This window comes from Ciconia boyciana, chromosome 13 (assembly GCF_034638445.1).
Source record: "Ciconia boyciana chromosome 13, ASM3463844v1, whole genome shotgun sequence".
Classification (NCBI taxonomy): Eukaryota; Metazoa; Chordata; class Aves; order Ciconiiformes; family Ciconiidae; genus Ciconia; species Ciconia boyciana.
The window spans coordinates 19,631,049-19,642,941 of record NC_132946.1 but is presented as its reverse complement, the minus strand read 5'-3'; the positions used below and the strand labels follow the sequence as shown (position 1 = coordinate 19,642,941).

Below are 11,893 nucleotides of genomic sequence, written 5' to 3'. Positions count from 1 at the left end.
CTGCCCATCACGTCGAGCAGCCTATCGAACGCAGCCCGCCCTCTCGATATCCCGCCTGTCCGGTGAGCCTCGCAGAGGGCGGGAAGCTTGAAAAGGGCCCTCGTCGTCATTCATCCTGGCCGCCTCCCATTGGTAAGACCGCGCGTCCGTCAGAGGGGACGGCAGAGCCATTGGCTGAGAGAAGGAGTGGGGCGAGCGGCGGGAGGGCATTTAAAGGGCCAGGGAGGAGAGTAGCACCCTGACTGTAAGTGGGCGGCAGAAGGCTGCGGGGCCCGCACGGGCCTGGTCGCCTTCCCCCTGAGGGGGCGCGGCCCGGCAGCCGCCTGCCTGCAGCCGTCCGCTCCCGAGGACGAGCTCTGGAGCGTGTAGCCCCTGCCCCACGGACGACCCCAGCCGGCCCCGCCTCTCGGACGAAAAAGGCCAGGTTTTGTCCACTGAAGGCTGGCGCCCTGTGGCGAACGGCTGCGACAGCCCCGAGCGGCGTCGGCTCCCGTCCGTGCTTCTCCCGTGCTGCCAGGCCCCTGGGGGGCCTTTCACCCAAAAACGTCAATGTAAAGCAAAAATCGGGAGGAAGACCATCGTAAGGAATAACCTCAGAGACAGCTTTATGACCTGATGATTTCAGCATCCTGTCTGTTGGGAACCTCTGCAGCCTCACCCAGCTTTGTCAGAGAGGAGTGGGTTGCACTTCAGTCTCAGGAAGGCGGAGAGGCATACACCATTATCGACCCCAGGATGTAATCTGATCATAAACAATCCATCTGCTATAATTCACTTCTTTCCCTGTCTCAGGAATTGGTGTCCATAAATTGCTCACAGCTCTGCAGGCTGTAGCTGAAGCAGTGTTGGGCAACAACCACATGAAAGCCATTGGTTTCCTGGAGAATCTGGGCTCAGAGGAGCTGGTACAGCTATACTCAAGGAACCAGCGCTTGCAAGAGCTTGTACAGTTACACTCAAGGAGCCCACACTTGCATGGCCTTTTTAACCAAACATTTTTGATTGATAGTAACATTACAAGTTAACATTTTCAGCTAAAGATTTTATTTAATGGCTCCACAGCTTTCCATATGCCAAGAAGTAAATTTAGAGGCAGCCATATTGCTGCTTTTGTCCTGAAGGATTAAAAAACAAACAAACAAAAAACCAACACACCAAAAATACATACTCTAACTGCAACATCTTGCTTTGTTCCACTTCTTGCTTTGCTAATCATTCTTTAATTCTGACTCATTTTTTCTGTTTTTACAGTGTTAAGTTTTGGTCATTAAGGGCAAAATTAGATAATCTGTGAGAAAAGAAAGTGGTAGGATTCAGTACCAGCTTTGACATAAGGTGGAAAAAAAGGTCTCTCTTAGCTTTAAGCCTTTGTCACAGCATAGTGGAGGTGAGAAGGTGCACAGAAAGAGCTTACACTTGGTCATATAGTCCACTTTTCCTAGTACACAAATGGTGGAGATGAGTCCTCACTCTGGATGGAAAGGAAGCATCAAAGAGTATTACTAATAAGGTTTTTGTTGAGCTTTTTAAAACGTTCATTCCTTATAACCTAGTTTAAGAACATTCTTGCACTTTCTCAATGCATAATTAAACCAAAGTTGCCATTGCATATTGCAGAGACCAAAATCCTAAATGTGTACAAAAAGCAATTAGTTAATGACATAGATCACAAGATAATTCAGCTTGAAAGGAACTTCAGGTCTGGAGTCTAACCTCCTGCTCAAAGCAGGATGAGCTAGATCAGACCAGCTTCCTCTGGGCTTTATTCAGTTTTGTCTCGGAAAGCTCTGAAGACAGACACTGCACAACCTCTCTGGGCAACCTGTTCCCTTGCCTGACTGTCCTCAGGGTGAAAAAGTTTTCCTGGTGGTGGCTATATAAAACATGATGGCCTGAATACAACCTCAACATCTAAGTTCCTGCTTAAGCTGTGAAGGAAAAAAAAGCTAGGGGAAAAAAAATAAAAACCAAGATATATGATACCCTTTTTATTGTACCCTTTTGCTTGGTGGTGTTTTTTGGGGTGGTGTTTTTTTTTTTTAATCTCTTTTCTTTCTTCCCCTTGTTACTGGTGACCAGGGAGAAAGACATTCAGGACAGACAGCCCTCTGGTTTGACCCATTTCTGATGCTCACAATTAGTGGACACTACTGGGAATGGAAGCTATAACGCAAAAAGAAAAAAAACAAAACCCAACCAAAACCTTCTCTCAGCATGGTGAAAATAATGAAAATTCTGGGATGGGAGATGTCAATGGAAGTTATGCCACTGATTTCACTGAAACCAGAATTTCACCTTGGAAGGCTTGGCCTTATGCACAAATTTTTAGCTGCCCTCCTCCCCAAGGGGCCATTATTATGTAAATCAAGGTTAAATGGAAAAATCTGATAGGGTATGAATGGCAAGTAACACACTGGACATAAGTTAGACCAAGTATTAGTATGTATTTATGCACAAGAATAAAAACAGCTTTACAAGTTGAATTGGAAATTTAAACAGAGGAAGTTTAACAGCTTTTGTATATTATATTAAATAACCAAAACACCTTTTTCCAAAATTGGTAAAGAATAAATAATATAATTTACAATATGGTACAAAAAATAATCAGTAAGGACAGGCATTCTGCTTTATACATACACTATATAGGTATATTTATAATCTATAAAACAAATTCACATCTCAAACAAGCCAGAAACCTTAGATGATATGGCTTAACTATTATTAAAAGAAACAGCATTAAATTTTGCTGCCAGAACCATAAGCTCTAAAGCAGTTATCATGTTTCAATAATTAATGATAACTTATTGCCGTAGTGCTTGCCAAGGTTTCACTTAGTTAACATTTACAAATTGCTGTGAAATTAAGAGATTCAAAGGTTTGAAAAGGTTAAAAAAAAGTGCAGTACTTTCCTTATAAATGCATCCGAAGTCTGAGTGTAAAAAACAAAATGCAACTTAATTTCCACTCTGGGATCTGTGGAGTCAGTAAATGAGATGTCTTTATAGATTAGATTTGATCCAAGCCATTTAATTCAATTTAGAAATATAAAGAGGGGTGTCAAGAAAAGGCTTAACAATGCCATATTAAAAACAATTAGTATTCCTATGCTTAGTAGATTTAGTGCTAAAGGATAAAATGAATTGTGTGGGTAATCAGGATGCAACACCCAGCAGAAAACCCAGTTAGCGCACACATGGGTAGATCTAATCTTTAGGATGTAGTACTGCTTTTCACCCAGACTATGATGACAACAAATACTGAATTTTCTGCCATTCACCTTGCTGAACTACTCAGAACTTCCTTATTATATGTAGTCACTAAACCAACACAGAGAAAGCCTAGAGCAATTAATACTAGAACTGGAGGTTGTTAGTGTCCATTTGTCCTCTCCAACCACCTTACAGTGTCCCAAGAAGCTATTAAGCTAACAAAGTCACATTTACCTCGAAAACAATCCTGCATTTCAGTATAATGTGCTTGAATGTTTGCTTAGGATAGGCTGACATTGTTACACATATGGATTTTGTTACTTCTGTTGGGGAAGCTGAAATAATTAAAATTGAAAAAGTTTTGTGTTTTACAAAAAAATAAATATATATATACACACATAAGCATACATATATATGTGTGTGTGTGTGTATATGTATGTGTGGATGTGTGTGTACACATACACACCCCCTACACCCTCCCTCCCCCCCAGTTTTTCACTTAGCAGTCTTAGGCACAAACTGATGATGATTAGTATTGTAAAGCACATCCACCTAAAATTCAGAACTGGTGGAATCAGAGGTGTGTTTAAGTGACCTTTCACATAATAAGGATAACAAATTCTGCATCAATTCAAAATTACCACAATGATCTAAGTTATTTTCAAGTTTTTCCCTGATAAGACTCACATGTCCTGAAAGGGCTTTATTATTAAACTGCAGTTTGCAAAGCATTACATTTCTGAAATCAAATTCTGTTTCATAATGACAACTTTTAAGGGGCTGATGCCAAACACATTTCTAACCACAAAATTCTGAGTGCTGAACTGACCTCTGCAATTTCCACTTTGTTATTACTTGGTGGCCCAAGTCTACTTGCAAAGGTTCAGGATATTAACATTTTCTGATCTCATGGCATCATTAAAAGTAGCCACTACGCTGACTTCATTCTGCAATTCTATTATTCCCCTATGGCAACTGATTGGGCTGAGAAAGGGCAACTTGACAGCTCCCTGTATCAGACGGCAGAAAGTCTTCACAGATCTTGATGAAGTGCCTGCCATATAGGTGCAGCAACACTGCCACTTATTCTAGACAACCTAAGAGTCAAAACCAGTGTCACATCCACTCCATTACCAGCATGGGTAAAGAAGATAAAATGTTTGTCAAGCTACCTAAATACACTGGAGACCATCAGGCTTGTCTTTCAATATTCAGAAGTTTAAGAATGAGAGTTCAGATTTTTTAATACAGTACTTGATTAGAATGTATCACATCTCCTCCTGCATGTGCTGTAACCCACAGCCACAGCTACAATAGGAGCCCTCTACTTTTGTCCTGCAAGTCCGAAGGATTTTTGGAGGTACAGCATATACGATAACCAGCATTACTAATGTAAGAAGCCAAAACCAAGAGGAAACAATCTGGGAAAGGCTGAACCAAAATACAGCTCAACTCTAAGTGAAACTTAGAAGTTTTAGACGCAATGAGTCTTGAGATTAATGGGTATCCTCTACATACCAAGGGTGAACGCTCAGAATGATACACTCCTCAGCATTCATTTTTCTGACAGCCTTCGACTTTTTATATTCTAGGTTTACATGATTTCCTGATAATTGCATCAGAATTCTCAAACAAGGCTCTGTAAGAATAATGAAAGAGAAATAGAGGACTTAATATCCCACATGACATGCAGTCAGAATAGGAAGTTAGCCCACAGGTAGGAAATTCTCCATTCTTCTGGTGACGATTGTTTTCTTGCTAGTAATACAAGTTTGCCTCCCTGCTGGGAACATCCAATTGTACTAATGCTGTTTTTACACATCTGTATGGTTCCTACGTCAAAGAGGACAATGTAGCAACCTGATACATGGGGTCTTGGAACGTCATCCAAATCTCACTACTTTTTGAGTGAAATCAGGAAGGTTGCTCTGGGCCACACAAAAGGTGAATCAGAAAACTTGTTACATTTTCTCTTAATGATAGGAAATATAAGGCAAACTATATAGCGGTTGAAGAAAAAAAAAATCTACATAAAGCAGGGTAAAGTGACTGGGAAAACAGCAAATCCAATCAGTGCATCGTGAGCAAGGTTACAAGAAGAAACTCCCAGTCAAATGCCTTGTAAAAGTAGCTAAAGGCAGGCAGAACTACATCCACCAAGTATAGTGCAAGTTGGGAAAATGAACCCCTGATAATAGTCTAAGAGATGGAGAAGTTTTGTTTTTTTATTAATAATATAAAGTTGAGGTTTATATATGACTAGCCCCCTGGATAAGTTCAGAGCTTCTTAAAATAGCCAAGGGACATCCTCTTACTGGAGAAGCAGACAAGTGCTTAAAAAAGGGGCACAATAAAGGTATTCTCTCTCATGACTGGTAGGAAAGGAAATAGGAAAAGACTCCTGAGTTATAAAGGTAGAATTGATGGACAACCAGCTGTAGAAAAAGTAACTTATAGTCCTTTGAACCTGCTGGTATCAGGATCTGGGTCTTTCAAATATTAAAACACTAACATTAAATGCATAGGGATTTAGTAGAGGAAGTACCAGACCCACTAATGCCTGGGAGTGACTATAATGAAAAATGATGCCCTGAGGTACTACAGAGCACCTGGAATTCACAGAACAAGGAGGAAACAAGGAAGGACTAAGGGATTAAGCTAGGACTTGACACCTCTCCTCTTCATGACACAAAACAGGTCTCAACAACTTTAGCGTTAACATGTTATTTGTTTCTATACATTACAATATTCTTTCCTATTTCCTCTCCCAGGTAAATCTCCCAGGTTTTTGTGAAGAAAGATGGCAATATATACAGGTTTCCAGCAAAGCCAAGACTAATTATGAGAAAGCTTTCATAGTGATTCCAGTAAGCTCTTTTGCAGTGTTTCCTGACTTAAAAAGCAACCATTCTTCAGGGAAAGCAAAAAAGCACTCTCCCACTCATGGGATGAACTGTGCAATGTGATGAAGAATCTCAAAGGTGGAGAATATGAGTGCTGTCAGGATGATGATGATTGTGACATGTGATGGGGTTTAAAAATAGAGGAAACTCCCCAAGGATCCATGCAATCTGGGAGTAGGGTGAATCAGAGCTCCCCTACAAAACAAGAAAGCAGGTACGTGCCCCTGCTGGAATGGTCAAACAACAAAACATAGCCAAAGAAACAGAATGGTCTATAAAAACAAAGCATCGTAGAGTTGCGTCTTTGAAGAGAGTGCAAGAAACTTCAGTTTGACTGACTGATAAAAAGAGTGCCAACTAGGACATATCAAGATGCAAAATGGTTCCCATACCCACCCCCAACCGTCATCCTCCACAACGTCAACGTGGATCCCAAATCATGGCATTTTGATTACTATGCAAAAAATATTTCATGTAGGGGAGCTTCTGGCAATACCCTTCCCTGCTTGAGCTTCTTGCTTAGGCCATTCCAAAGTACAAGTCCAGGGCTGTCCCATAAACCTGCCGTCTTATATCACTGATGCAGGGGACACACCATTTCCTGTAATACTATTCCATGTTTTGTTGTTCCCAGTATATTGCACATTTCAGGACTTGCAAGTACTTCTTCAGATCTTTGAAGACAATGCTTCTCTTTTAGAAAGAAGCGCACAAGACAGGGACAACTGAGCCTCAGCTGCTTCTCTACAACCTGCTCTTGCCATGATCCAGTGCTGCAAGCTCCAACTTTAGCTGAACAGTCTACACCAGCCTGCTGGTCTCATACACTCACTGGGAGAGATCCCCAATTGGAGGACCACCACCTCCTCCATCAAACAGAATTTCCCTGCGGGTTGGCTCAGGTATTGACAGTTCCTGGGCAAGGTCATTAAAACGAGATATGTAATCTATGCTGTTCTCATTCATCATGCAAGCCAGCTGGGAATCCACCACCTAGAAGAGACATGAGAGAAAAGAAAAACTACATGTCAGTGGAAATTTCACAGAATCACAGAACTGTTTAGGTTGGAAGGGGCATCTTGAGATCATTTTGTCCAACCATCCTGCTCAAGTAGGGTCAGCTAGAACAGGTTGCGCTGGACTTTGTCCGGCCAGGTGTTGAATTATCCCCATGAATGGAGATTCCACCACCTCTCTGGGCAACCTGTTTCAGTGTTTGACCACCCTCACATTAAAAAAGTTTTCTTGTGTTCAGGTGGAATTTCATGTGTTTCAATTTGTGCCCACTGCCTCTTGTTCTGAGAAGAGTTTGGCTCCCTCATCTTCATTCCCAGCCTCTCCTCATATGAAAGATAAAAGTGTATCTCACTTTATTTGAGTTCGAGAATAGCTCTTATCCATGGCTAAATGGAAGGATCTAAAAAAAAAAAAACCCACCAAAAAAACCCCCCAAACAAAACTATAGTCTCAGCAGGCCTTACCTGCCTATCCTTAATTCAGCATTAAGGTGCACTAGTAGATGCACTGTACAAAAACTCTACAGATATTACCTCTAACATAATAAATGCATTTGTAAATAAAACTTGATTCTGCAGGACACTTAATAAAAGGCCTTTCAAAATTCTCCCATCATTAAAGCAATTTTTAAATGATACTTGCTTCCTCTGAAAACTCCCACACAAACCCATATCTGCCATAACAGCTGCTCTGGTGTGCCTAAAATGGTGGCTTACCCTATTTTCTTCTGAAGGCAGTTTGTAAGATCAAGGGCTGCAATGTCACTTCAAATCCACACAAATAAATTATCATACATTCCTTTAATTAACAGACACCTTGACAGATTCTCACCACCAAGTCAGCAGATTCTTCATATTTATGCCAGGAAGTGGAGCTGTATGTGGAGTCTGAAGCTGCCAAGGGCACATTAAAACAGCATGAGCTTGCTGCAGCTTCTGGTTAGAAGGTCTGTATAGAACTTTCTTATCCAAATCCAAAGGGTAATGGAGGACTGACATTTTCCTTCCATCAGGGCAAGGCCCCACAAAGTTACAATGTACATGATGTTACACTGAGTCAACAACTGTAAACTGTAGGATAATTAAGATTGGAAGGGACCTGAAGAGATCTCTAGTTCAACCTCCTGCTAAAAGCAGGGTCACCAAGGAAGACAGACCCGCTTACTCAGCGCTTTATCCATGTTAGTCGTCAAAACCTCTGAAGACAGACACTGCACAACATCTCTGGGCAACCTGTTCCCCTGCTTGATTGTCCTCAGGGTGAAAAAGTTTTTCTTTATATGTAGTCAGAACCTTTCTCAATTCAGCTTTTGCCTGTTCCTCCCACCATGCATCACCACTCTGTGAAGTGCCTACATCTTCCTGATGACCTCCCTGCAAGTACTGGCAGGCAGTTAGGTCCCTCCCACCCTGAAGCCTTCTCCAGGTTGAACAAGCCCAGTACCATCAGCCTTTCCTCACAGACAGGCACTTCAGCCCCCTAATCATCTTGGTGGCCCTCTGCTGAACTTGCTCCAGTTTATCTATGTCTTTCCTGTACTGGGTGCTCAAAACTGGTCACAATATTCTAGACATGGTCTCACAGCTGTTGAGTGGGGTAATCATCACTTTGTTCAATCTACTGGCTATGCTCCTGTTGAAACAGCCCATGACACTGTTGGTCATCTTAGCTGCCATAGAACATCCTGGCTCATGTTCAGCTTCCTGTCTATCAAGATGCCCAGGTACTTCACAGCAGAGCTGTGTCCTGAACAGTCAGTCTCCAGCCTATGTTGCTGTCAGGGTTATTCCTTCCCAAGGGCAGGACTTTGCATTCGTCCTTGCTGAATTCCATAATGTTCCTGGCAGTTCATTCCTCCAGTCTGCCCCTCTGAAAGGGAGCTCTGTCCTCAAGCGTATCAAAGCCTTAATAACTGCTGGTCTTCACTCTACCCCTTCAAAATATTTCAGAACAGAAGGATAATTCTACCAACAGAGAAAATAACTCAGCAGCATAGGACCTTCTGCCATTCTCTCAGATAACTCAGTATTAGCCATTAGCTTCTTCCTTCTGGAAGCCACTCGTCCTTCTATTAGCCATTAGCTTCTTCCTTCTGGACCTATTTATTTTTTCTACCAGTCCTCCAACTGTACTGTAGCCGCATCAGTATTAACCTTTCTCTCATCTTTAGTATTTTCAATTCCTGCTCTACAAAGCGGGACACACAAAACAGAAGATTTCTCTCTGTCAAAACAAAGATACATCCAACAAGGCAAACATGACCTCCCCAGCAAAAAGAACCTGGGTCAAAGGTGCTCACAACAGCTTCTTGCACCAGCTCTGGTGCAGTATACCCTCAAGTAATTTTACATCCTTCTGTTAAGACTGTAACCCTGTTTTACTAAGGTGAAGTGCAGATGTCAAAGCATCATTGCCTTAAGTATCTCAGGAAGGTATGATGGACAATATACAATAGCACTGCACTAAAAAAGGAAGCAGACAGCTGAATGTAATTTGATGACATACCTCTGCCACATCTGCCAGAGACCGTGACACAAAAGAGTCCCGTGAGTTTCCATCCAGAAGGCTGGGACCCAGTAAGGAGGTGCCACTGGCAGTCCCAACAGGAGTTGGCAACATTTTTCGTCCCTTCTCGGGGGAGATGAAACTTGCTGTAAAGAACAGGCACATCAGTAAGTCACTGCACTGAAGGTTTGCAATTGGGAGGATAAAGAGAAGGGCAAGGAAACTGAAAATTGAGGACAGATATATATTTCTTCTCTCTCTTAAAAATTATGTTACCAGCATGAACACCATCAGCACACTGCTAACAGTACAGAGACTCATTACACTGGCCCCATTAAATATTAATTAAAAAAACCCACCAACCAAACCCCAGACAAACCCAGTGATCTCATGTCTTTGAGATTATGCTCACCAACCACAGAACGAAGCCTATTTTTCCAACAGCAGAGCCAGGGGCATCTTTTCATTTTGGCAGAACAGCCAAAATGTCTCAACCTAACTGATGAGTCAGGCTCCAAACAGACTACAAAGAACTGCCAAGGAATTATTTGTCCCAAGGTATGGGCCCCAATCTAGCAACAGGATCTTTTCAGGAACAGACTTGTAAAGAGAAAGAAAATGTATTCAAGGCAACACCGTTGAAATGAAAGCAAGAAGTAAGGGAAGAATTCTACAAACGTCCTACTGGGTTTATGATTTTCCACTTCTAATAAACAGTGCGCCCTTTTTTTTTTTTTTTTTAAAAAGGAAAGAGCTTTTTTGTTGCAGTTCTCCACATACTGACACTTACAAAACAAGCTGCTGAGAGACGAGTCTGTGGAGTCATTGGGGTACCACTGGGGATCATGGCTGGGAGAGGCAATCCAGTTCTGTTGAGGACTACTGGATGGGGACGGAAGACTTTTGGAGCTGTCACTGCCATTCAGCTTTGCAGGAGAGAGAGAAACACCTTCACCTGTAAGCCAATGTCAGGAATCACTGATTCAGTCAATGCAGTAAATTTTTGCACTGCACCAATTTATGTTTAGAAAGGAAAAAAAAAAAACAAACCAAAAAAACCCCACACCAACAAAAAATCCACCTATATATGCTAGAAAGTAAAGGCTAGGCACATAATTTTATTTCCAACAGATACTAAAAAAAATAACCGAGAACTGCTTCCTGGAAAAGTTTCTGCTGACATGTAATATGGCAGAGATTTTTTTTTTTTTTTTAAGTTAATAGGAAGACTTTAGCTAAGCTCAGACTTACTGTATTGACCAGAGCTGATAGCTATTTCAATGATAGAATCACTGATTTGAGTGGCAGGTTCTCCTTGAGAAAGCACATCTTCAGGTGGTCCAGGCAGAGAAATATCCAAGAGAGCAGAAACATTGGGAGGAGAGAGCCGGGTACTGGAAGCCTCTGCTGAAGGAAGCGGAGGGGTGGAAAGACCATTTTGGAGGGGAGTCTTGGACAGTTCTGACAGAGAAAGGACTGATGTGCCCTGTTACAAGAAACAGAGTTAATTGTTTATAAATTTATGAAGGACTTGGAAATCTGTCTGAAAAGCAACAGCTTCGCTCCTAAGCATCAGATTAAAATCAGACTGAGGGGAAGGGAGAGGGGGAGAAGACGACTAATAATCCAGCAGAAAATATTCCTAAAGTTTTAGGAATATATTATTTATATAATAAGTTTGTATTATTTTCATGAAAAATATCTGTAAGCATAAACAAATATGCTTCAGCCCATATCCTGCCAAATCATCTGAAAAAATATGGGTCTGTAATATTCCAAAGAATATTTAATACAGCCTACATAACAGAAACAAGCATAATAATAAAATTAACATGATTTTGATAAAGCTACAGATAGTTCTTAAGTACTAATTTGCCTTTGTATAGGCAAAAAACCTATAACTGCTTGAAGAGTCTATAAATATTTTAAACTGCTAACTTACTCCTCTTTACAGCCAGACTTCCCAAAACTCAATCGATCTTTTTTAAGGAGTCTCATTATTAGTACCTCATCATAGAAGCATTTGTGATTTTTTTCTGATGTAGTATATACAAAGCTGTCCTGAGAGCAAGAACCAGAACCTAAGGCCCCATTACTGCAAGTAAATGCCTAGTAGGTTCATGTCCTAACATCTGTGCTATAAAAAAAAAAAATTAAAAAAAATTCCTCTCCTCTGTGCTCTCCCATCAAATTAATTTGACCTTTTTCGCATGTACCTGTCACAGGAAGGGTGGAAAGTGCTTCCACTGAAAAAAGAAA

General features: G+C 41.3%; 1 protein-coding gene across 3 annotated transcripts in view; it reads right to left on the bottom strand.

Moving 5' to 3' along the window:
• Nucleotides 1-2,287: 2,287 nt before the first annotated feature.
• Nucleotides 2,288-11,893, bottom strand: part of CRAMP1 (cramped chromatin regulator homolog 1) — a 53,030-nt gene continuing 43,424 nt past the window's right edge. Inside the window, exons 18-21 of one of the 3 annotated variants that reach the window (XM_072877849.1) lie at nucleotides 10,886-11,120; nucleotides 10,425-10,589; nucleotides 9,635-9,780; nucleotides 2,288-7,105 (exon numbers count right to left, since the gene is read on the bottom strand). In XM_072877849.1, the coding sequence (XP_072733950.1) occupies nucleotides 6,941-7,105; nucleotides 9,635-9,780; nucleotides 10,425-10,589; nucleotides 10,886-11,120 (711 nt within the window). In that variant the 3' untranslated portion in view covers nucleotides 2,288-6,940. The remainder of the gene's footprint in view (nucleotides 7,106-9,634; nucleotides 9,781-10,424; nucleotides 10,590-10,885; nucleotides 11,121-11,893) is intronic. The other 2 variants (XM_072877847.1, XM_072877850.1) reach the window with 2 other exon arrangements.